General features: G+C 27.2%; 2 protein-coding genes across 5 annotated transcripts in view; both read right to left on the minus strand.

Annotated features, from left to right (window-relative positions):
* Positions 1 to 2,097: 2,097 nt before the first annotated feature.
* Positions 2,098 to 4,587, minus strand: LOC122717504 (leucine-rich melanocyte differentiation-associated protein-like). Of its 2 annotated transcripts, none has more exons than XM_043941642.1 (4): positions 4,503 to 4,587; positions 3,195 to 3,455; positions 2,808 to 3,068; positions 2,098 to 2,677 (listed from the first exon to the last, which is right to left on the minus strand). In XM_043941642.1, the coding sequence occupies exons 2-4, from the start codon at positions 3,392 to 3,394 to the stop codon at positions 2,443 to 2,445; spliced, it is 696 nt and encodes a 231-aa protein (XP_043797577.1). In that variant the 5' UTR covers positions 3,395 to 3,455; positions 4,503 to 4,587; the 3' UTR covers positions 2,098 to 2,442. The 2 variants fall into 2 exon arrangements, with proteins under 2 accessions (XP_043797577.1, XP_043797576.1); XM_043941641.1 differs by lacking the exon at positions 4,503 to 4,587 and adding an exon at positions 3,983 to 4,293 and having other exon boundaries at positions 2,100 to 2,677.
* A 4,048-nt stretch (positions 4,588 to 8,635) lies between these two features.
* The window catches only part of LOC122717534 (calexcitin-2), a 51,173-nt gene continuing 32,093 nt past the window's right edge, over positions 8,636 to 27,715 (minus strand). The window contains exons 1-7 of one of the 3 annotated variants that reach the window (XM_043941716.1): positions 17,852 to 18,091; positions 15,693 to 15,759; positions 10,990 to 11,042; positions 10,740 to 10,859; positions 10,443 to 10,557; positions 9,768 to 9,865; positions 8,636 to 9,695 (exon numbers count right to left, since the gene is read on the minus strand). In XM_043941716.1, coding sequence (XP_043797651.1) covers positions 9,588 to 9,695; positions 9,768 to 9,865; positions 10,443 to 10,557; positions 10,740 to 10,859; positions 10,990 to 11,042; positions 15,693 to 15,750 — 552 coding nt within the window. In that variant the 5' untranslated portion in view covers positions 15,751 to 15,759; positions 17,852 to 18,091 and the 3' untranslated portion in view covers positions 8,636 to 9,587. Of the gene's footprint in view, positions 9,696 to 9,767; positions 9,866 to 10,442; positions 10,558 to 10,739; positions 10,860 to 10,989; positions 11,043 to 15,692; positions 15,760 to 16,400; positions 16,556 to 17,851; positions 18,092 to 27,715 lie in introns of those variants that run through there. The other 2 variants (XM_043941715.1, XM_043941714.1) reach the window with 2 other exon arrangements.

The raw sequence follows: 27,715 nt of genomic DNA on the forward strand, positions 1-27,715 counted from the left end.
TAATAAGTTTATTCAATTCAGAAAATTTTATTAATTTATTTTATAAAGAAAAAAAATTTAAATTCATTAAATCGTATATATATTATACTAATAGATAAAGAATATAGACAATATAGAATAATTATATAAAAGTATAATTTTCTAGATTTTGAAGACTGATAAAAAAGATGTGGTGTAAACTTTAAAATGTCTTTTAGAATATAACAATACATGAAATATCATTCAGTTTTTCTTATTTCAAGGATTACATTACATCCTTGATAGCCTTTTGAAAATTTTTCAGGCAGTCATTTGCAACGATATTATTGAAATTTATTGATATAATTTTTAATTAAATATATCTTCACTATTTGTAGATATATTTTCAGATCATCCAAAAGAAAAAATTATGAAAAGCAAAATCAAATAACGTACAGGTCAAGGAATATTATTGAAATTAAATAATATGCAATATTTCTTTTTTTTAATCAAAGCTTAATAAAAATTAAATAATATTTCATGTACTTTTATATTTTAAAAATAATCACTTTTCTTAACGTCCTTTTTATTAATCATTAAAATCCAGAAGATTGTGCTACTATATTATTATTGAAATATTAGAAAGAAAGTAAATTAAAACACTTGTTTGGTAAAATCATTATTATAATGAAAGAAGATATAGTCATAATTTATTGAAGTTGCAATACTCTTTAATTTGCCACGTGATATTACTGTGTGTTTTATCAAAGTACCGTTTATTTGCAATATATTCTGGTGTAAAATGGAATTTACGACTTATCCCAACACGTTCAATAAACTTTCTTATCTTACATATGTTTACGACCGTCTGAGCAATATTTCCTATTAAGGAACGAATATCGGAATCAATCTCGAAACGATCCCACTCGTAAGATTTATAATCGTATAATTCTAGAACAGAATTCTTATCAAGATATACATCATTCCATATAGCAAAATTGTATACAAAATTAAAAATAAATAATTTTAATCTTTGAAGATCGTTCTTCTTAAAATTATTAGTTCTTTTGTTTATTATTATTATTTATATATGTTATTTTAATTATTTACGAAATATGATGTAGTTTGCATATAGATTGAAAGAAAAACATCTCTTATAAAGATCTCTTATAAAGATAAAGTAATTAATTGAAAAATATATCATAAATCTATAAAAATTTGTTATCATCAAATAAATTTCGATGAATTTAAAACTTTAATCAAGGTACAACGTTTGAAAAGTATATCCTATAATATTATTATTTCTGCTTGTTTAATCATAAAATTTATTATATTACATAACAAAATGCAAAGAAATCTAGAAATCTCTATTATTATATAATATTATATAGATTAGTTTTATCAATAAAATTTTTAAATAGATAATCTTATGTAATGATAAAAGAAATAAGAAATTAAAAATTAAAAAATTGAATTTTTATATTAATTTTTATATTAATATAATGTGAAGCACACAAATAATATTACAATTAATTGATTACCAATTATTGTATTAATTTTGTATATATAAATTTATTATATTGGAAAAATATTAAATAAGATATATGCAAACTACACCGAATTTGGCAATTTTTGATTCAAAACAAAGATGTATTAATTTAATATTATATTAAATTATATTCATCTTTCGATAAAGATTTTTTATGTTCTGGATAAATATAAAAACAAATTATTATATTTAAAACTTTGAGCTTGCGGAATCTGACAATTTTATATCAGAAAAATAATAAATATTGATATAGCAATAAATTATAAAAATAAAATATGAAAAATTTTATTTTCCAGTTGAATAAAGATTCAACTAAAAGTGCTAAAAAAATAAGAATAATAAATAAAGATTAAATTAAATGATTAAAAAAATATCTATAGATAATTCAAAAAAATAAAAATTTGGGATAGATAAAAAGATATTAATTAAAAATAATTATATATAATTTTATAATAAAAAATTTTATTTATTATTATTATCAATATAAAATATTTTTAAATGCACACTAATGTATATATATTATACAAGTGTGTAGCACATAATATTTATTGAAACATTATTGCATTATTAACCTTGTACCTTTTAAATCATAATTCAATTTTATTAATTAATATAAATTAAATACATTTTCGTTAAGTTTGTATATATTATATAGTCACTAATTATCTGATTGTACGTAAGAGTTAATTATATTTTTTAAACTGAAGTAAACAGAAAAATTAATGTAATTAAATTAATGTACTTTTGTATATACTTTAATAATTGTACAATAAATTTGTTTTGTTACTGCCCCATGTGATTACTTCTGTATATATTTAATTACTTATAATTATGTATAAAATAAAAAATGTAAGTTTCTATAAATATTGTTCTAATCTTTTTCTTAATCAAATTTAATAGCTTTCAAGCAAGACCATTACTAATATAATACTGGTTTAAACAATAAAATTTGTTCCTCTTGGTTTTAATTTATACGGCAGTGTTGGTTTCGAAAATATATTTGCAATTTTATTGTGCAATTGTTTAATGCATTCTGGAAGAGGAGCATATTCAGTTAAATTTTCTAACAATGGTCGCTTGAAAAGCCTTTTTGCTTCCTGACGTTGTTCTGGAGTCACAGTTCTATCATCCAGATGTACCAAGTGAGGAAACCAAGATATGACGTATAACCTTTTTTTTTTATAAGAAAATTTATGAAAAAAATATTTATAAAAATTAAATAATCATGCATATATTCGAATGCATGCAAATGTTTAATATAAAATTTTAATATCTTCCTAATTATTTTTAATTTCCATACCTGTACTGAAGATAGTCATAAAAAGTCCCACCATTTAAATAACTTGGTGCAGCCTTGTTTCCCATAAGACACAAATACCTGAGGTTGGGTACACTCTCATAGAGATTCTTAATAAATGGATATAATTCTTCTATATTATTATGATTTAACCACAGAAGTTGAAGTTTTGGCATATGTGGAAACACCGTGTGATCATCTATATTATTATGGTCTAGATTTAATGATGTTAAATTTTCAAATTCACCCAAAAATTGTAAGTTTCTAAAAATTTTATAAAAAAAATAAAATATATAAAAATAGTAAAGCTTTTATTAATAAATATATTTCTCAAAGCATTAATGCACATGCACATTACATAAAAATTCAAAATAATAGCTACATACATACCTAGTAAATTTATTATGACTAATATCCAATGTATGGAGAGTATTGCTATAATTTTCTATAATGTCAAATGGCATATAAAAAAGATTCTCAAAGGCAAGTGATAAAGAATCAACAATATCTACAGATAGTTTATCTGAAGATAAAGACTTTGGATGTCTACAATGTAAATCTACAAATATTAATCTTCCTAAGGAAGTCATGGCAAATTCTTCTACCTCGTCTGCTTCTTTTTGTAATTCTAACTCATCACTGTAATCCAACCTGTAAAAATTATTCTATTTAATTTGGTAGTATTCTGATTTTTCTTTAACTCAAAATTCTCTTAAATATTTAAGGATTATTTAATAAATAATTGTTAAAAGATTTTAAAATACTTTCTTGTATAAAATATATGTTTAAAAAATAAAAGCGATATTATATATTTAAAAAATAACAGTTAAAAAAAATATGACAAAAAATTATTAATCATTAATATTAATATGTTAGTTTTATATATTAATATATTATTTCATTTATGACATATTAAAAAATTTCATTTATAATATTATTATTAATATATAATTCTTTTTATTAATAATTAATGAAATATGATATTTCTAATAGTTATATATTATACACATACATATATTGATAATGATCTCATTTTTTAATATTCAGAAACTTTTATACATAGATATCTAAATATATCAAAAAATTAATGAACATATAAATATTCTATGATATTTTGAAATGACTAATAAGTCAGTGATAAATAGATTTTTGGAAAAAACCTTAATCATCATACTTACATTATGCCTTGACTTATATCACCTTACGGGGCAGTAACTTCAAATGAACAATCAACACGTTAAAATCATGCAATACACTTTTCACACACTACATTTATCTATACCATTCACTCTAACATTGATTAAAGTTAAAACTTGCATTGGCAAATAATATTGCGTAAAGAGAGAAGATCGAGTAAGGCTGTAAGGCTTCAGTGTAATATGCAATGCATGTAGTGATTGAGTCAACCATAGTGAGTTTTCCGGCGGTTTAATTGATACTGAGACTCTAAATCGTGATGATAATACGTAAAATTGATCGTTTATCTGACGATAATTAATGATAAGATACGAACAAAATCAATTCGTAGTTAAAACATTATCAATATTACGAGTAATTCAAACCAAAACGTAAGATATGGAGGTTAGAAATTTAGTATTATACGATATTAAAATGTTATTAATATATTAACAATAAAACGATAATTATTAACGAAGATAAAAAAGTTAGAAATTAATCAGAATAATATAAATTACTCACCGAATTTTCCTGCATATCTTGTTTTCAAACCTTTCCAGAGAACGAGATAATGAAACGTTGAATATTCATTATTGAACTAACACAGATGGTGCTGCTAGTTCAAACTGGTAAATTATTAATGTACTTAAAAATCGAACTATATATCGATTAATCGTTTCATCGATATGTATTTTTCAAGTTAGCGATAATTGTGCATAGTGTCCGTATTACTTTTTTTCAATCAATTGGAAATATATTCTTTTTAATCAGAGAGAAAATAAATTGGTAAAATATTTATTGCATAAAAATTTTAATAGATTTAAGAATATCTTTATTCAAAATACATAATTACAACGATATTTGCTTATATATAATAGTTATATTTAAAATTGAAATCATGCTTTTCTATCATTTATACATTTACTAAACATTTGAATTTTAATTTAAGAATATTTTAAACATAATTACTTTATAATTATTATTAATTAGGATTAGTAAAACATATTCCTTTTTCAATAAAATAAAATAAATTATATGTCAATAAGTAATTTAAAAAATTTACTACTAAGATAACCTCTTTTTTCTTAATGTCGAATTTATTATTATAGTTATAAATATATATATATTTATTATAGAGATGATGCTGTTAGTTTGAAAATATGAAGAAAATATGCAAGAAAATTCGGTGAGTATTTTGTAATCTCTTATTGATTTATAGAATAAGAATAAGCTATTTGGAACTTGTTTTTAAGATGTAAATATATATGTAGAAGCAGATATCTTTAAGATGTTCTTAAGATGGCTTTATATCATTTGCATTATGTTTAATTATTAATTCCGAGAAATAGAAACAAAAAAAAAGGATTATATAATGAATCTTAATGTATAATTAAGAATCTTTAATAACTGTATAATTTTCATCTATTATGTTTTTACTCATTTTTAAATATACAGTATTAAACATTAAAAAAATTTATAATTATTGTCAAAAACTAAATTAATATATGCTAAAGATCTATAATAGACATCATTGTGATAAAGAAATATAACACAGGAGATAGGAATAATAATTAATCCTAAAGTTGAAACTTTAGTCCACAGACATCTTTATTTAAAGTGTTAATATGTAATTAGTTTTTACATAACTTTATTTACTTTTCATGTTGTTATCAACACGATTTATAGATAATCAATAACATCATTAATATTTTTATATATCGAATAATAATCAGCGATTATATTTATCTCTTTTTCTTATTAAGATTCACGTCCAGCGTGACATTTAAACTTTCGCTTCATCTTTTCTTTCAATTTTTCTCTTTTCATTACAATGCTATAAACAGTGGAATAGGATTTTTCATTATGCATTCTATATTTTTTTAATCTTGTAACAGATTATGCCCGGCTTTGTTTACACGTTCATACAATTTCAATGTATGCATTTGCACGTATCTTCAACGGGCAGTGATTAATAATAAAAACAAATGTCAAAGCTTTTACAATACCGTCATATCTTTTATAGTGAAATTGATATCGAATAGTATCTAGAATCAAAAATTGTTTGCAATCAAATTAAACAAATTACATATCTCCTCTGTTTTTTGCAACTTTTTTTTTTTTTTTTTTTTTTTGATCTTGACCACGATTTTTATTATTTAGAAAGAAATCTGAAGTTTTCTGTAGAATTATCTGAATTATGTATTTTTAACGTAGATTATTTATAACAAATATCATTCTACTGACAATCGTGTTTATTGTAATGCAATGCATTGGATTAATAGCTGTTCTGATTAATAGCACAATAAATAAAAGACAATTATTCATGGCAAAACGTGAATAAATTTCTACTTTCTCTTTTGTTTCTTTTCGCTTTTATTGAAGTCTTCATTTTCAAGGAAAACACTTTAAAGGGGTATTAAGTACACTCGATAAAGTGTCTCAGTGGTTCTCACGAATTATTGATGTATTTCAATGGAATTATATATTAATTAAAGTGAGATAAAAATAGATGCAAAAGTTAATTTTATTCATTTATTTTTTATTAAGATTTTTAAGCTTTTAAATAACAACGAGCATTTTTATTATATTCAAAAAGCATGCTGCATAAAAGTTTTGTTTCTTGTACAAGATAAATCACTTAATGATTAAATAATTCAATATTGTCAATTTTTTTTGCAAGTAAACATATAAATATATAATATAATATAAATGTTAACTTATTTAATTTTTCACTAATCAATTTTCCATAAAAAAACTATTAAGCCAATTATAGTAAAAATTATTAATTTAAGAGATACTTTTTTTTAAATTTGATGTAAAATTTAAATATAAAAGTATACATGAAATATCATTCATTTGTTCATGCTTTTCTATTTTATATGCAATAATTTTTACAAAATTTATATCAAAATATTTCCAAAACTCATAATAATTTTTTATTATTAATAAAACTATTATTAGTTACTCAATATTTTTCTTTTTTTTATAGAAATAGCAATAATATTCCCCTTAAAAAAACAAAGCTTAATTTCATATATCTATTTACAAAAAAAATTAAATCATATTCCCTTTTATATTATGCAACTATGTATGCAATATTTTTTTCTATAAAAAATAATTTATTTTAATTATTGATTACATAATTCATCCTTATATTCTTCATTTAAAATAATATATTATTATATAATAATTTCCAGAATATGAATTTTGAAAAATTGTAGCTTAATCACTCTATGTAAGAATACTGAGAATCACTGTGACATCGTTATCGAATGTATAAATATCGAATAAAGTATAAAATATCATTTTTCAAATTTATTATCTTTTTCATTTTATTATTATCTTTCTTTCAAGAATTTATAAAAATACTACGCATCCGTTTGTTAAATAATTTTTTGATTATTATTTTTTATTAATACGTAACTAATAAATATATGCAACAATAAAGTTCAATGATATCTAAAATTTATTAAAATTTATCAATATTTTTGTTATTTACTTTATTTCTTTATTTCTTGTTGAAAATCGAGAAAATCAACTTATTGTTTTCAATTTTCTTTTATTATACATTCAGAATTACATGACAGGTTATATTAAGTCGCGAAACAACATCGTTATTCAATATCTTGAAGCACAAGAAAGTTTTGAAGAATATAACTAAAGAGTAAATTGCTCTCAATCATATTTGTACACATGTTTCTTGTTTTCATCTTTATAATTTAAATAAAAAATATTTTATTAATAAAACCAATAAAAAAAATAATATTGAGAAAAGATTTTTAAACACGTCATTACAATAGTTTCTAATAAGTTATCTATAAATTAAAATCTGAAGAATTTTTAATTTTTAAATTTCTATTTAAAATTTTGTGTATACAAATATGAATGCGAGCATTTTATTTTCATATTTTTATCTTTATTACAAATTCATTAAATTTCTATTGCTCAAATGATTATCGATAATTTATATTATTTTAATATTAATATAATAATGTCATGTATCAGTTAAATTTTTTTCTAAGGAGATTGAAATTAAAAGCAATTAAACACAGTAACATAATATTTTAAAAATTTCATTGAAAAATCGGGCAATAAAATATTAAATAGGTTAAAATTGAAATACGTACCAGTTGTTCAGTTGTTCGACTCCTCCTTCACTAGTCAACATCGATTAAAATTTAAAAATCTCTTTAATTATAATTTATTGAAAAGTCTATCGTCTGTTTATTCAAATATACATATAAATATATATGTATATATATATATTTATCTATATATCTCTATAGGTACATCATGTATGTGCAAAATATTAATATATTTATGAAACATCTTTAAAAATTCGATCCTGAAAGCCAAAACAAATGCAAAATGCCCAAATTCATTTATTGAGTTATAAACAATTTAATTTCGTATTAGATGAAACGAGACGAGGATAGAACCATTTCACTTTGTCTTTGTCTTACCTCTGTTATACCAATCTCTGTTATACCAATTTAACTTCTAGAATTGGCCACCTCCAAAGATGTTCCACAAATATATTAACACCTTGTATATTTATCTATACATATATTTCTGTATATGTACTTTTTATCTCTCAGTATAACATCATATAATAATATCTATACAAGACACATTTAGGGCAATATTGAAACTCGTTTAAAATATAACACTTCATTTCTGCAATATTTCCTTACACGATAATTAAGCCAACATTTTTTCTTTTTCTTCTCTCTCTCACTTCTTAATCCATCTCCAATTTATTTCTGCCAATAATTACGAACGAAGTTATATTCATAATTTTTTTTTTGCTTTGTTTTGTTCCTTATTTCCCTTTTTCTCGTTTTCTTCTTTTTTTTTATTCGTTTCCACGCCATATATTTTTTTCTCTCTTTCTTCCCAACGTTACACAAAAAAAACTCTGAAGCCATTAATACACGCGGCTATGCTTTATTCCGAACAAGTTCAATTCTGAAAATATCGTCTGTTCAACGAATGGAGTGAGATATTTTGTTGTTTCTGTAGACGAACGAAAATCGAGATCGTTCGATTACACCCACTTCCGAAAGCACAACGATCTCTGCCACTGGACGTGAAGGAGGCTTGTCACGAGTCACGATCATTTTTTTTTTCTTTTTTTCTTTTTTTTTTTTTTTTTTTTTCATTTCTCTTACATTTAAATAACGCTACATATACAAACATACAGTGAGGTTATAATTTATTACCGCGGCGGAAGGAATTCTTCTTCGCTGTTGCGCTAAACATCTTTGAACGTACATCTCTTCGATTGATGATGGCGAATTCGCGCGGACGATTGTTCTTATTTATTTAATCGTCGAAGAAAGAAAGAAAAAAAGGAAAGGAAGATAAATTTTCTATGAAAAAAAAAAAAAAAAAAAGAAAAGAAAAAAGAAATGACGATAATCCTCTCGATAATAGTTTTTTAAGAAGTAAAATATTAATAGTTTGTTATTCGTTGTCGAACAGAAAGAGCTTGGCTTGATCCAAATCAACAGAATGGACGAAAGTATATAACGCGACTCAAGGAAGTATAATATAATATATATATATTATGCACGTCGGTTGACTTTTCCGCGGGTTTAAAGCGAGTTAGAAGGAAGTCTTTCCGAAAATAAAGTTTCCGGCTGCGCTCGGCTCGTCCGAGGAGAAATATTGCTTCCAGAGGTTGGTGAATTTATCCCAGGTAATTTCCTGTCCCTGCACAAAGAGAAACGATTCAATGGAATTAGCGGTTTTCGTAAAGTTTCGAATCGGTGAATTTTCACTTACGACTCCTAATTTTTTGAAGGCCTCTCTGGCCTCGGCCTCCGCGATTCCGTGGTATCTGCACACGTTACAAAATTCGTTCTCGTCGATCGATTTGTCACCTGACAGAAACAGAAACACAAACACACATCTTTCGAACCAATTGTTGTAAACAATTCGAGGGATTATTTACGATGAAAAAAAAAATGATTTTTCTTATTTTATATAAAAATTCATGAGATTTGGATAAATTTGATTTAAAATTGAAATAATTATTCCGAAATATATTTTATTTTTTGGATCGTTAGTTGGAAAGATTATTGATGATATTGAAAATTTTTGTAAAAAGAAGCAGTGACATCTAATATAAACTGAAAGAAGATATACAATTAAGATTATTTTTCTTTTATAAAAAAAAAAAAAAAAGAAAAAAAAAGATTGAATAAAAATCAACGATAAAAAGTGTGTGCGTATCGCGTGCACAAAAATAGCAAACGTGTTTCTGAAATTGAATATAGTAGGATGTAAAGAAGTTTCGAATATTTTTGTATCGATCATTGTTTATTATTTGAATGAAACTTTCTGTTTGACGTTGCTATCAAATCCTTTTATAAATATTTAACGAATCTTTCAAAGATTTGGACAAAAATGCATTTCAATTATTTTTTCATATTTTCTTGAGAGTAATAATAAACTTACCGGATGCATCGAACAACTGGAACGTCACAGACATGTATGCTTCTTGCCATTCGGATGGATTCGATGGATTTTTCGCATATTCTTCCCACAGTTGGAACCATTCCTCTCGACTCACCTGAAAAATATAAAAAGAGCGTTATCATCTATTCTAATAAGATATAATTTCTAAAAACTTTTCGTTGTAATACGAGTATCTTTTTATCGATAAAATTTGTTTCGATAAAATTTGTTTATTAAAAATATTAACGATACATATTCGAATTGTTAAAATATAATTGAAATAATGAAATTGTTCACCTGGCCATCTTGATCCGTATCAGCCCCTTGCCTCAAGTTATCCCACATTTTAAGCAAAGTATCCCTTATACTTTGAGCCTTGGGATTGTCAGCAGACCAACCTCTGTTTTCATTGATTCGCTATGAAAAAAATTAGGAAACTTCTTCGTAGATACATGATATTTTCCATAATTTCCTTTCATCGATTTCTCGTTTCAAATCAAATCGTTGAAAATCATGAAATTAATTGAAACACAAAAAAATGGCTTACTTGTATAGCAAGATCAAGATCCTTTCTGTCAATTGCACCACTCTGATTGAAATCTAGGAACATAAAAGAACGTATGCACGTAAATAAAGATACAAATCTTCACGAAGATATATCCAATTCTTCGAATGTAGGGAAGCAAACAGATTATAATGAGATGTTTAACAAGAAAAAAAATGAAAAAGAATCTACATTTACACAAAAAAAAAACAATAATTCGTATTTAATTCAATCTTTTAATCGTGAAAAGCTGTCTTGAGCAACTACTGAGGCAGCTCGTAACTCGATCGGTACAACAGGCGCGAGACATTGCCATCCTCGAGATACGAGACGGCCGGTAGTGTTCAAGAATCGGACAGAAGGGAAGAAATAGGTTAGGAAAGAAATGGATGAAGTTTGGCACGAGACCAAGGGAAGGAAGCACGGTGTCATAGATAAAGGAACGTTGAAAGTAATGTACGATGTCAAAGGCATCGGGTTTAAGCGGTCGCGTTAATATCGACCGTGCAACGTTTATGGTTAGCATTAAGCCGTGGTTATCGTTATGCACGCGTCGATGATCGAAACAAAACTCATTTTAACAAGGAGGTTAAACTCGATACGTAGGCAAAACACGTGACAAGGAATCGATCTAATGAAATACGGGCTCGAGTAAGGTATGGGTGGCCGGAGGGATGGTATTTTGGCCTGTATCCAGCAAGAGTTGTGTGCAAAATCTCCACGGTAGATCCGTAGAAAGGACGGTCTCCCGTCGATCGCGCCATTCATCGTTCCACGACCAGCAAGGTCGTCGTTTCTCGCCGTTTGAATCGGACGTCATTAGTTTTCGCAAAGTCGACCCAATTTCATCCCTCCGTATCCCGACTTTTCTTCCCCTTTTCAGGTGTCCCCCTACCATTCTTAAATCCCTCCGGCATCCATCCGCGGATTTCCCGTTTATTAATTCTAATTTCACCGTGCCAATCCTTTCTCTTCTCCTGTTTATTTTCGTCCACCGCGTTTTCCTCTCCCTCGGGTTCTCTTTTTATCTTTTTATCTCTTTCTCTCTCTTATTTCGTTTCTCTCCTCGTGCTAAATCACAATTCAACGAGAGAAGTAAAATGGTCAATTTTTGTAGAGATTACGGGAAAATAATTCGTTTGTTAACCATTTTAAGGCTTGCCAAATGAGTTGTAGAATCAATAGGGTGTTTTATTTAAACGTGTCTGTCTACTTTTTTTAAATAAAGATTCTTTTCTTCTATCGTAGATCAATTCCTCTAAAATAATTATATGAATTTGAGAGAAATTCTTTTTTAAATATTATTTCAATAATTTTGTTATACATTTTTAAAAAGCTCGTTGAAGAATTATGAAATTGGATGAAATGTTTCGTTTGATATAATGTCAAAATACGTATGTGGATACATTAAATGTATTTCTAAAAAACCTGAATACATTTATATGTTTCTTATAATCACGTAAACATGTCTTTTTAATACATTTATTCTTTGCGTTCCATTATGTTCCATTGTTCCTTGGATTATTATCATAAAACAAACACATATATTCGACTTCGTTAAATCGTTCTTTGAAATTGGAACGCATTGTAATGCTGCTTTAAGAAATTCTTCGTAGAAATAATTAAATATAAGACAAAATTATTATATCTTTCTCAAAGCGATATACTTTACAAAAAAGAGAAAAAAAAATTCATATTTCCTAAAATCATATTTTATCTAATATTTCAATTCGAAATCGAAACGAAATGTCGAAAGATCGAAATAAAAAAAATGTAATTCTCGAAACGATGGATAATATCCATCGTAAAAGGCGCGAAATATTTGAATGAATTAGAATTATCGCGTTAGACCACCGTCAAACCACTAGTTTTCACGCAAAGATTCTCTGGGTCACGGTGAAATACCGTATCGAAGAACAGCCCCGCAGGATATGTTTAGCAGTGGATCGACGGTCAAAGAAGGGAAGAAAGTAAGGGAAGGCTAATGAGAGCCACGAAGCGTGTACACTGTACACGCCTGTGACCTCCACGCTCTTATACGAGCAGCCTCATAGTGGCATACTAACTAAATGCGATTCCCGATGCGCACACTTACTATTCGCGAGTTTTATCCTCTAACGCGTAATTTTTATATACCTGCCATTCACCATGCATTATTCGCGTATTCAAGTGTCGTCGTAAAGCTGTGTATAGAGAGATAAAAAGAAACCCAAGATTTTCGTAATAAACAACTTTTACGGATAGATATTAATGGAAAGAGGTAAAAAAAAAAAAAAAAAAAAATATCTAATCGATATTAACTCCAGGATGGAAAATACGAATTTTCCTTCGTTCATCATTCGATATATCTCGCGTTCGAATAAATGTAATCCATGTCGTTAATGACTCGCGATGACACTGAACACGCTATGAATGAATACTGTACAGTTGTAGTAGGTTTGCGTCTATGAAGCAACCTTCTTTGACACATTATTAATAACCTCGTGTCGTCGCACAACTTTGACCTAATGTATTTCTAGACGAATTCTTCCGTTTAACATGGAACGACTCTGATTCCTTTAAAGGATTAAACAATCCTCTACTCCCATATCCACGTGTTTCCAATCCTTCAACCCCCTCTTATCATCCCCGTACTCGAAAGATGCTCTATAAAATTTAAAAATACTCTGTAATTTACTCTAATAAAGATACTCTATAAAATTTTATTCGTATTCTTCGTCTCGAAAAATTCGTAAATAACTGACCATGTACACGAAGAAACTGGAAGTTGTTCTGCCACCTCCACCCCCATAGGCGTGTTACAGGGCGAACGTGTAATTCCAACTCGACAAGGCATCCCCCTTTAACCGCGTCCATTGTTTGTCCATGTCCATGTGCTTCTGTTCATACCATAAATAGGCTGTCCTGGCGGACTTAGTTTTGCCCAACACGTAGAAAGAGAGAGAGAGAGAGAGAGAGAACAAAACGTCCTCGATTCCGTTCCAACCCACCGCCAAAAATACCCTCGAGAGGATGTTGTCCACTCTTCCTCCCCCTGGCTATATTTCATCTCGCTGGGAGGATGCTCGCGTTGCTTACCGCGATAGGGGCCAGGAATGGAAGAAGAATGTTGGCTGGCCCCCCTCCCCCTTCCCCCCGAATTCGAGAAGGAATCGGTTTGGTTATTTCGTTACCAGGCAACTGGCAATGAAAGGGAGAAAAGTAATGGCCGATTCGCGGCGAGAGCTTAGGTATACGGGACCCATAGATAATATCCCTCTGCCTAGATCCTGCTCTGGCGAACGTCGGCCGTGAAATTTTCTCGGGATAATTATTTGTGGTTAGGGATGAGAGATGATTGACGCGAAATCGGGTTGCTACACTTATCGTGTAATGTCTCGCGCTGGGAAGAAACGTTTTTTAGTGCTTCTTAGGAAAAATCAACGTTGATCTTGTTTTGAATCGTTATAAAATATAGAAAGGTAGAAAGAAAGATTGGAGTTGTAAGAAATATATTTTAAATATTCTTTAGTGTTTCTTAAGAAAAAATCAACGTTGATCTTGTTTTGAATCGTTAATAATTAATAAAATATTAATATAACAATAATATAAATATATAATAACAATAATAAAATATTAATATAACAATAATTAATAAATATAAAATAATTAAAAAATATAGAAAGGTAGAAAGAAAGATTGGAGTTGTAAGAAACATATTTTAAATATTCTTTAGTGCTTCTTTGTTTTGAATCGTTAAAAAATATAGAAAGTTAGAAATAAAGATTGTTGGAGTTGTAAGAAACATATTTTAAATGTTCTTTAGTGCTTCTTTGTTTTGAATCGTTAAAATATATAGAAAGGTAGAAAGAAAGATTAGAATTATAAGAAACATATTTTAAATATTCTTTAGTGCTTCTTAGGAAAAAATCAACGTTGATCTTGTTTTGAATCGTTATAATTAAAAAATATAGAAAGATAGAAAGAAAGATTGGAGTTATAAGAAACATATTTTAAATGTTCTTTAGTGCTTCTTTGTTTTGAATCGTTAAAAAATATAGAAAGGTAGAAAGAAAGATTAGAATTATAAGAAACATATTTTAAATATTCTTTAGTGCTTCTTAGGAAAAAATCAACGTTGATCTTGTTTTGAATCGTTATAAAATATAGAAAGATAGAAAGAAAGATTGGAGTTGTAAGAAACATATTTTAAATGTTTAGTGCTTCTTTGTTTTGAATCGTTAAAAAATATAGAAAGATAGAAAGAAAGATTGGAGTTGTAAGAAACATATTTCAAATGTTCTTTAGTGCTTCTTTGTTTTGAATCGTTAAAAAATATAGAAAGGTAGAAAGAAAGATTGGAGTTATAAGAAACATATTTTAAATGTTCTTTAATGCTTCTTAGGAAAAAATCAACGTTGCCTTGATCTTGTTTTGAATCATATTATAATTAAAAAATATAGGAAAGTAGAAAGAAAGATTGGTTTAAAAGAAAAAAGAAAAGATCAATGCAACGTGATCATTTGATTATTATTTTTGTTTTCAAAAATGTTATTCGATAATTTAAATGTAATAAATTCATAGGAAGTGAAGAAATACGAGCGGATACGAAACTTCTAAATATAGATACAGTTAATGAATGAATAAACTTTATAAAATCAATTATATACGCTTCGGATGTGAAACACACTAGGAATATATCATAGAGTAGAGCGGTGTACACTCACCGAAGAAGGTGTTAAAAACGTAGAGTAACTTCTTTTTACGGAACTCTGACAGTGGCATCTCGTCGATCTGTAACAGAGAGAGAGAGACAAGGGTGATTAGTGTCCCCTTCACACGTTCGTGTGTGCCGCGTTAATATTCATTCTACGATCGAATGGCGATCAGGGTCGATTGTCTCGAGCGAGCGACCCTTATTTTATCTCGTCAGTAAAAAGTAACCGCGGCTCGCTTTTATCCAGCTACTTTGTACAACGCCTCGATATTTACAAGGTCGTCGTGAAGACTCAAAGTTAACTTAATTCAGCTACAAGTGTTGAGCGACCATTTTTTTTTTTCAGATATCCGAATAACAAATATTCGAATATTATTCTATCATTCGATCAATCGTTGATGGGACTAAATTATATATAAAAAATTCTTGGAACATTTGAATTCTATTTACTATGAATAATTCAGAATGATCTGTTATAATATAATTATAAGAATCAGATTTATTATATAGTATTTAAGTTTCATTTGAATTGAACTTTCGATTATTTTAATATCGCTGTTAAATATGTAATTTATTTAACATATTAATAAAAATATTGTATATTTTGTTTAAAAAGATTCGTTTAAACAGAATTCGTTGTGTTATTTTAAGCAAATGTTAACACTGAAAATAACAGAGACGCTAAAAATCCTTATTTTAAAAAGAATTACAATCTTACGTGTATTTGAAGAAATTTTAGAAAGTAGATCCTTCCTTTTGCTCCAAGTAAAAACGATTGAAATATCAATGAAGAGGCAACCCTTTATATAATAAGATAACATGTATGATTTGTTTAATGACGTACATTTTACTGTATTCCACAATAATACTGTAGATGTAATTTAAGATATCTGCAAACATCAAAAATGTATTATTACTCGAATCGTGACGTAAATTGTGTTCAAGTGATTCCCATGGAATGAGAAATTCTTCGAAACGCATTCTTTCCTCGAGAAACGACGATTAAATTTGCAATAAAATATTAATTCTGAATCACTCTGAAGAGATTTGGAAATTTTTCGTCTAATTTACATTATTAAATTATTTAATCAACAATACACGTTTGAGAAAAATGAGAGTAACGTTTTTAGGTTTTTAGTTTTTCTTCTGTAAATTTGTTGGATAATTATACTTGAGGACATAGGGAATAAATTTATCGCATTGGTCATGCAATGAACATTTCCAACATAAAACAATTACGTGATGATGATAACTTGAATAACTTTTATTTTTAATTGCTTGAATTTCGTGTATATTTTCCTCGATTATTCTCTCGCGTAAATAGCTCATAATTCAAGTAACTTGTATATATATCATAACGAAGATGATATATTTCATACAACAATAAATTTCTTGAAATAACTTCTTACGACGATTCATTTGTAATTTATGATTTTTATAATTCCATTCCTTTATTTATAATTTCAATTTTTGTTACAGAAGAAAAAAAATCAAAAGTAAAAATATGAATATTAACTTTTTTGTAACGAGTACAAAATAAATAGTTTTAATGCACGATGAAGTAATTAATTCAATACGATATTCAAATACTATATTCCTATTCTGAGGATTCAACGTCATTATATCGTATGTCGAATCTATACAATATACGATATACATTGAAAAAAAAACAATTCTCGAAAGAGAATTATTCATTTAATTATCCGTTTAATTTATCAATCTGATCTCTGATCCGTTCCTCAATAATTACAAGCCAATGTCTTGTTAGGTAACCATACGAGTCCAGAATAAAATTACACATTCCCTGTCTCTGTTCCTCTAATTACACTACCTCGCTCGTTGTATCTGATTCGCCTTTGAATTAAGCAAACATTATTAATTGACCCCTTATTTAATCATATCGAGCAAAGTTACTATTAAGCATCGAGGAAGAGAGCAACAATTTTTTTTTTTTTTAATGAAAAATGACGACAATTTCACAAGGAAGGAATGGAATAGAAATATATTTTAACGTTTGAAAACGTATATATATTTTTCTATCAGAGTGCGTAATTCGATAATTTTCTCAATTTTTCGAAAAAATGTTTCCTCCGATCTCTTCCCCCCGGCTTGTCCGCTGATCTATCGGTAAATAAGAAATAATAACAAATAATCAGCACTGATAACTACCTATTCGAGAGAGGCACATTGAAAGAAAGTAGACACAGGCAACATTATAATCGCATGTACTATCATTACGCTCCAAGGTGAATGTTGACGTCAATCTTTAGACTGGTTAATATTGCACGGCAATCTTTTCATTTCTCGATTGTGTCAGTCAACTGGATATACTAACGAGGCGAAACGCGAATAGAAAAATCTACTCTTTCGCGTCACTCGTGTAATTTATCAATTTTCAACACTGCCGCTTCGACCGCGATCCCGCGGATTAAGTAGAATGTATCCGTGCTGTAGAGTGCTACGTGTATTGTGCACGATGTATGGTAAACGATACATTATCGTATAATTTGATAATGAAGTAAGTTGATTGCAAACTTGATAGGTTAGATCTGAGAGAATGGCTGATGGTCGTTCGAGTAGTTTAATGCTAACTTTTGGTCGCATTATTGGCCGTGCAAGTGTTGCCACCCTCTCGAACAGCTTCGACCACGATTTCGAACTTGTTAAATTGCAGTGAATTTCACCTGCTGATTGAGTTTGATCGTATAAATGAAATAAGCTCTGAGTGCTGAAGCTTTCGCAAAGAGTTTTTTGTAGTATCGTGTGTAGGGCCAATTAAAATTGGAAAGAGTTATTGATCAAATAATTTGAATTTGTATCGTTGTGGTAAGAGATAAATGGCTTAAAAACTAATCTTTATGAAAATGATTATGGAGATTTTATTTTTTTAATGCAAATAGATAAAGTAAAATAAATATGTTACTTTAGATTTTCTCTCTGTGTGGCCTTTAGTTATGTCACGTGACATCGAATACGTACGAATATAAATAACTTTGCAATTATTCAAAGTTTTCCAATTTTTTTATTTTCCATGTTTATATGTATAGAAATTCAATTGGAAAAATTACTCGATAGGCGAATATTTCTATGCAATTTATTATATATTGCTTTTCTGGTCGATGTTAATCGATATCGTAACAAACTCGCGGTCTGATAAAATTTCGAAATAATAACACGATGAAATAATCTTGCGAAACTTGCTAACGAATGTGGAATGAAATTTTTTTCCCTCAAAAAAAAAAAAAAAAAAAAAATAAATAAAAAAATAAAAAAATAAAAAAAAACTTTTAACAATTATCACGAGCCGATAAAATATGGATTATAATAGATAGAAGTAAAGCGTGCGAGGAAAAATATAATAATAATAAAAAGAGGAAAAATAAATAAATCGATACATTATTGTGTTTGAAATTCGGCATTTCGAGATAACGTAGCCAGACAATATGGCGATGCAATACAAAGATCTGAAATGAGCTCTAAGTTTATTGTTTCTGCTAACACTATGAACAGTCTCCATTCACATTGCCACATGTATACGAGACACGATTTCTATATTATAGCCTCGTTATCTGTCCCTGTCAATATATCAACCTGTCAATATCTCTAAATATTGCACAGATTTAGCGAGACATATAATAATAAAAATATTCTCAATATCCCGAGACACGCTATATTTTTCTTACAAAATTTTTTTTTTGTCGTCGTTTGAAAATTATGAAAGCAAAAAAATGTGATATAAAATAAAGGAAAAGATACTTTTGAAATGGAACTTTAAATGATGGCAAGGGAAGTATAATTCAATTATGGCACAAAGTTCATAATCGTTGATACATTCTCCTTTCGTTCTACGCCAAGTAAGTACATTTACCGCAATCCTTTTGAATATCGTATTAATACTTTCATAATAGTAAGTATACACAAGAATATATACCAAGAGACAAAATTAATCTGCTTGTAAACTACTTTTACTACGAAAATTCTCAAAATTGTGATTTTAATGAAATTTTGTGGCTACATAGAACGTAATGGATTGCACATAATACCAATTCAATTTTTAATATAAAATCGTTTTGAGGAAATGAAATCAATCGATGAATTTTTTATATGCGAATATTTTTTAATAACGTAACAATAACGATTTGGTAAATTAAACGTTGATATCACAGACTTTATCGTTAAATAAGGATTATTTTGAAAAAGTTATGATCTTTTTAGTTTAGCTTACTGTATATGAAATTTTGTTAAAAAATGATTAGAAGATAAAGTAATATATATTATCAATTGAAAATAAAAAATATATAAGATAAATTATCGATTATGATAACTGTAAAGATAAATCTAAATTTTACTCGTAAAAAATGAAACGTACGATGAGTTATCTAATTGATATTAGAATTTATATCTTCTTTTAAGATAATATATATATATATATTATTTTTTGCGTTATAATTGTATTAGATATTTGTCTTAAGTATAAAATATAAGATAATTATAATTGAATTATCAATAAAAGATATATATAGTTAAATTATTACGTAAATATTTTTTTTATCATTTCGAAGGAAAAATCTTTTATAATTATAATGCATATGGCAATTAATATAAAACTTCAGTTTAAAATTAACTTTATGATTCATTATTCAAATCTCGGAATTAAAATATTACTGGAAAGCAGGGCAAAAGTAATCCTGCTATAATTATGGCCCAAGTTAGCAGAAACTCGTAATTGTGAAATGCGAGTTTATTTTGTTATTAATTCCAGTATTATCATACAGAGAATTAAATATACCGTTTTTTTATTTTAAAACGAAACCAAATAACATAATTTAATTTATAAAGTTTCATATTTTATAATAGTAATTATAAGTGTTTATATCTTCGAAATTAAATTTATATCAAACTCTATACTTTTCTTTTGTGAAAGTCTGTATGTTATGAAAGTCGAATGTTATATATATATATACATAAATCGGAGAATAACAAGGATAATTTAATTCTATTGTATATGTTTAATACATATCATTTAAATTAAATTAAAGAAATCAAATTAAAAGAGATATATCAAATAATAAGAATTTTAATAACATATAAATTAATAAAACGTATAATGTAAGAACTTTGATATTAAATTAAATTAAAATAAATAGATGAACGAAATACAATTATATTAAATTGTATAAATATTCGAAGAATCGTTAAAGATCATGAAATCCTTATGAATTGAATAAATTGTTTAAATTATATCGTGTATTGTAAATGAAGAAAATATGTATATTGTAATATAGTAATAAGAAGAAAAATATGAAAAATATCATAACATATCAACAATATTTTCCCTTGGCTGATTGCATTCACAGAATTTATCTACGGAAATATCCAATTTCTGGATCATACCTGAGGGAAATATAACGTGATTTGAAAGCGGTTGTGAGAGTTTATATAGAGTTTATAGCGTCGTAATAATGTCGACGATGAATCGACATTTGGAAAATTTTTTAAAATTAGAAATAAGAAATTTTAAAATTTTAAAATATTCTTGAATTGGAAGAAGTCGTTAACACGAGATAATATACAATAATGATTGTATACAAGTATCCTTTGTTATTACATATTTAAACTCATAATCTGAATTTATAGATTTTTCATTAACAAAAAGAAAAAAAAACACGTATAATCCTTTTCACATACAAAATAATAAATTCAGAAATAGTGTTTGAATATTAATGCGTAACTGTGGATGCCTTATTCCCTGTACGTAAACATTTCGTGCTACTCGTAACATGATTTGCATATCTCAAGAAATAAGATATCTCAGAGAGATAAAATCTTATCAAAGGGCCACATCTTTAAAAAGCAATAGCTTTTTTCGTTACACGTTTATTAAGAGACGTAATAAGACGTAATACGAAGAAATCGAAAGAAAAAGAATCTAAAAATATTATGAAATACTATTTGAATTGTAAATGGAAAAATGTATGCAATATCAATCAAATTTTAAAAGATAATTGTACGTATATTGCATAACTCGATATGGGAATTAAAATTTATTCTAATTAGATATTAGAATTTATTTTAGAACATACAAATTGAAAAATCTAAAAATACGAATATTCTTATTTTTTACATTTTTAAAACGAGAAGACCAGTCAACAATTCAATTCATTTTTATAATATTTTTAAAAACCTTGATTGCTGATATTATATTATGACGATAGGGGAAACAAATTTTATTGGAAAGATTAAAAATTAGTAAAAATTCATATAAATCTACTTCGTGAAAAAATTGAAATGAAATATTATTATATATTATGATACGGATTCGCATAAAAAGAATTCTTCTCTGATTTATTTATTTTAATTGTATCTAACAAGCCGTAACACATGATTTATTTCTTTCATCAGACGCTTTCAGTGTTTAATTAAAATCGTATTCGATTTCTGTGTGGAATGCATGGCTGATATCATTAAAATGGTCGTGTTGTCTCTTTAATCTCGTCGTGCGGAAAATTCGAAGATACGAATCTATTAAAAAAAAAAAATAGATACAACTCGAAAAATCTGAAACGAAATCTTTCGTTTCGCTATATTTTTCCCATATCTACCTGAATATTTTTCCATCGTATATATTTTACGCTTGGTACTGAATTTTATTCTCAAATATCGATGAGCATTTATATTTATCTCATGATTTATTATCTCAGATTTTAACTAATGTAATTTTAATATTCGTAATATTAAAATCTTTTTAACATTCGTATGTGTATTTACGAAGACTAAAGGTATATAATTTTTAATAAGTATATCTACGGTAAATTTAAATTAAAAATAATTAAATAATAATTAAAAATAAGTAGATATATTAAAATTTACGTAAAATAACAAAGAAATGGAGTGTGTATTTAACGGAACACGCTTGATACTTTTATTTAAAAATTATCTTCCATAAGTAAATATCGATATATAATTTTTTCAAGAAGTATACATCGAGGAGAATTTAAAAACTATAATTAAAATTGTGTTCATTTAAAAACGTTGTTTTTTCAAAAGCTATATTATATTTCAATTTGAATGCAATTTTTTTCATTATTTACGTATAAATATTTGAAAATTTATTTATACGTTAATATTTATTGATTTTGGAATGTAATTTGATTCTGAACCTTTTAACGGCTTTTTTTTTATAAAACATCATAACTTGTAATATTTGCTTTTAAAATATCACATTCAATATTGCCTATGCATTTCTTGTGATGAAAATTAAAGCAAAAAATATGATATTCAAAATTAATTTTACAATTTTTGTTAATTTCTTTTTTTTTTATAAAAGTAATTAATTTTATTATTCTAAAAAATATTTTAAAATATTTTAAAATAGTATGACACTTTTCGTTATTATTTACAACAATAATGTTTTAGAAATTAAATGTTCCATCAATTATATTAAAATCATGATTCAATATATATATAACTTCATCACAAATTTTTATTTATACCAAATGATATTACATTTTTAGTTTGTACAGTGATAATCAAAGTTTAAATAATTCGATATGAGATAACGTGCAAGTTATATCAAAATACGTCAAATAAAAATTATGCATCGATACTTGATATTTCGACGAATAATTATAAAAAATTTTATTGAAAATAAGGCTATCAAGTTTTATAAATAATTTTAATGATGACTACAATTAAAATTTAATTAATCATAACGTTCAAACTTTCCAATTACCTGCAAGTTAAAATGAAAATTTTAAATTCATCAGTTTGATACATTATAAAATTTGTATTTACACAAAATTTCTATTTATTTTTTAACTCTTTTTGGCGATAATTAAAATATAAATAATTCAACAAGTGAGACAGAGAAAGAATACAAAATGTTGTTTGTTCTAAAACTTTTCAATTAAAATCAAGCATAGATATATGTATATTAGATATATTCTTATATTTATTAATAACAATTAAAAATTTAGTTATTCAAATCTATAAATTAAAATGAAAATTGTAAATTCATTTTAATTTATACGACACAAAACTTGTACTTTATTTTATTTTTCTCACGATGATTAGAGAATATAAATAATTCAACAAATATACAGAAAAGAAAAAAATAACAAGATAGAAAGTTCTCGATTATTAAAATCTTGCAAATCTTAACCCTCCTTAAGCGATTAGCCGTGATAATCGCTGGCTTGCTTTAATTTATGCAGAATTTTAAATAAATGACAAATTTAATAAATACTTTATACGCCATTTTATTATCTATTTCTCCACTTTTATTAAATTATTATTTCTACTTTTTTTTTTTAATATAATCTTTGAGTAATTTTTAATTTTTTGAACAACTTTCTTCAATTTTAATCGGTTAAAGTCGTAGATATTAGATCACAAATCTTCGTTTACGCGAATAAATTTCTCGGCACTTTCTTGGATGGTAATCAATTTCACCATTTAATCTTCTAAATTTAATCTTCCAGCGAACTATAGTAACTTTGGGATGGTTTTTTGAACGAACGAAAATCACGAATCAGTCGATATCCATTACGTAGCGAGTACACTTGTCAATGGACTGTTGCAATTTCAATTTTCTCGGCGTACATAATCATGGTGCGTGGAAAGCAGGAAAAATTCGTTGAATTTTCACGGAGTTACTCTTTTTTCCATTGCGTCTCCATGTTCCTCCCCATGATCGTTCCAGGGACAAATGAAAAATTCGAAACTGGAAAGCCTCTTATTCCCGCTAACGTTCGCAAAGGAATGAAAGTGCAAATTAAATTGCGCCTCCGGCAGATAATAAAAAAATAAGGAAATCTAGTTAGGATCCGTAATTCCCTTCTATCCGACCGATTATTCCAATCCTTCCCATCCTTGGAATCTTATTCGAAACGTTGTCGTTAATAAAATAGTTTCTCTTTCACCCTGGATCCTTTCTTTGTTCCAACATCTTCTATCTCAACTTGAAAATGTTTTATGAGAACTGGATTAAATAAATCCTTATCAATTTGAACAATATAATACAAAATTCTAATTTATTTAGAAATATTTCGTGAATCTTCCGTTTCCGATTGCCGATAAATTTAAATAATCAACATTTCTTATTTTTTTTTTTTTTTAAGATATTCTGCAAATTTTAAAAATGATTTGGAAAAATTTCAATTTTTGATAATTCAGAAAATTTGAAAATTTTCATAAATCAAATTTGGAACGAATACGAAAAAAAAAAAAAAAAGAATAGAAATAAATAGAAAATTAATCCTGCAAAATGAAAATAATATCTCCTGTCCGTTAGCACGTTCATTGTACATGATGCGTTCTGACCGCATGCAAAATTTCAACGGAATCAGTGACGCGAATATTATGCACTTCTCCACTGAGATGAATTCAATTAAAGGATTGACGCGTATCACGTGTTGCGACACACGGATATCGAGCATTTATAAGATCCAGGAGGAAAGTAACTAAATTTTAGTTTAAAGATTTAAACTAGAGTGCGTTTTTATACGAAATTGAGTTGGTACTCGTTTTAATTAATTCGCACATCCATGCAAAAATAACAGAACTGGCGCCAGAATTAATAAAATTTATGCATTGGATTAATAATAATTAATATTTATACAGGGAAATATCTTTGCTAAAAATTCTCAACGAAAAGATCTTGGCACTTTTAAAACATGCGTTACGTTTCAAAATGATAATTTCATTGCGGCTGTTCGAATATAAATCTCTTATCAAGTTGATTGTAACGATTGCACGGAAATCAAATTTTTTTCCTTATTTGATTAAATTTGTTTAGAAGAAAACTGTATATAATAACGAAATCTCGAATNTGCTCGTAACGATTGCACGGAAATCAAATTTTTTTCCTTATTTGATTAAATTTGTTTAGAAGAAAACTGTATATAATAACGAAATCTCGAATTATCGAAAAATGTTGCGTCATTAGTAACTTTCTTTTCCAATAGATTCATTACTTTGATAAAGGAAAAGAAAAATCGATTAAAAAATTCTCAAACTCTAAAGCGTTGCGTTTTATAAAATTATGAATCGCATTTATGAATAAATAACAGCCCATTAAATCAGCGTAGGAGTTTCTTCTAACTTTCTTTAAAAATCTTCCTACACCTATGTAATTTAAAAACTTTGAAAATAATAGATGGGAATAGAAATTAAAAAAAAAAAAAAGTGATTACTCGTCTTCTAAAACCAACAATAATAATAATAACACGTTTAATCGTTTAAATCAATCGGGCTCGTAACGCAGATATCTCAAATCGATTTATTAGTGGCAAATTCGTTAAGGGTAATAAAGATTGGAGAAAGAAGAGAAAAGGAATAATTTCGAATGAATTTCTGCAGTGTCTTTCTGCAGTGTTCATAAATATGCCAAGTGGAGATCTCATATCGTCGTTATTAAAAGAATGTGCGGACAGTGAGGCTGCGATGAAAGTTCTCGTCAACGCATTTATGTGAATCCTGCAGTTTCATTTTCTCTTGATATAGAAAAATGGCCTAGCTCAAACCTGATCTAACCTGATTCTTTTCATAAAATTTAATACTTCAAGAGAAATCTCCAAATATATTTCAAAAACGATATAAACCAATGCCCAATCCTGTCGAGAACGGTGATCGATTCGATCTTTCAATACCTCATCGTAACGTGATTTTATGATTAATATCGTAATTATGGAAGCATTAGAGGTTTATTGCGTTATAGAGGGCGTAGTAAATCATTACGTTTAACCTTTTCCTATTTAATCTTGGAGTATACAATATTTTCAAAGCGTTTAAAAGTTTATTAATGTGCATTTAACCCTTTCAAATTTAATCTTTAGACTCTCAACATCTATCTATTGCAAATAATATTGTTTGCGTTTCGTATTATTCACATTACAATGAATAAAAAGATACATAAAGAAAACAAGAAGCAAATATATTTTTGACGGTAATATTAGAAAAAAGTGTATGACTTTTTTCGAATATTATGAACACGTTTTAATTAATTTTCCATTATTATTCGTCGCAATTATTTGCAGAATTTTTATATATTTAACGACGGATTGTACGAACGATGCATAAAATTTCGTTAAATATTACATGTTCTTTTAAAAATGTTAAAAATTCTTTCCCGTGTATTGCGGAATTAAATAAACATTTTCGTAGCGGTTAATTTCTGATGGGAGAAATCTCATCGGCTATAAAAGAATTGTTTACAGAATCCGGTTGTGATATTGGCAGCTGACAATTACAAAATAGGAAGATGGTGAAACTGTGCAATTACTAGCTTCCGGACGAGCTATTAACAGCTAATGATGTGATGTTTTAGAAAGGCAAGAGTTATATGCGCGGAAGAGGTATCTGGTATTTAAGAATTTAGAAGAATTAATTGTTGGTTAATTTATAATCAATTTTTTCCTTAATTCCAATAAAAATTCCATAATTTTATATCTCGAATTTTCACATACACAGAATATTACTACCTTAAATTTTCGCACGGCTTTTCGACAAATCTATCTATCATGCAAAAACGAAATAGAATATAATTCGTTGATGAGTTTATTAAGCATTTCACAATTAGACAAAGACGCGAAGACAAGAACAATTTTATCCTAATTATAAAATATTTTCTTTACAACCCAATCTAGAAAATGTCCAATTAATCCTCCAAAGATTAATTAATTCCTTTCGCGACACCAAATAATAATCGCGAATTAATCTCTGCTTTAAAGAAGAATTATCATTGAAATATAAAATTTCTTCAGAAAAAAATCCTGATACAAAATACAGATAGAAACGCGGTCATTTGAGAAAAGCGACAAATGAAAATGTGTGGGAATAAAAATCTCGAACAAGGTAAGCGCGCATTGTACCCCCTAAGCGTAGCCACTTTCGGCAAGCATTTTTCGTTTCGCGGAATGGCATTACCTCTCATTGAGGGTATTAAAGCGTTGCAGGAATAGCGATTGGCCTTAAATGGAGCGAGCGACAGAGCGAGAGAGAGAGAGCGAGAGAGAGAGAGAGAGAGAGAGAGAA

Source organism: Apis laboriosa, unplaced genomic scaffold (assembly GCF_014066325.1).
Source record: "Apis laboriosa isolate Shangri-la unplaced genomic scaffold, ASM1406632v1 scaffold5213_cov150, whole genome shotgun sequence".
Classification (NCBI taxonomy): Eukaryota; Metazoa; Arthropoda; class Insecta; order Hymenoptera; family Apidae; genus Apis; species Apis laboriosa.

Bases quoted from the DNA above. Each gene is read 5' to 3' on its own strand.
- LOC122717504 (XM_043941641.1), bottom strand. The intron at 3,069-3,194 runs GTATGTATGTAG...TAAAATTTTTAG, and splicing joins AGTCATAATAAATTTACTAG to AAACTTACAATTTTTGGGTG. The intron at 2,678-2,807 runs GTATGGAAATTA...TAAAAAAAAAAG, and splicing joins TATGACTATCTTCAGTACAG to GTTATACGTCATATCTTGGT.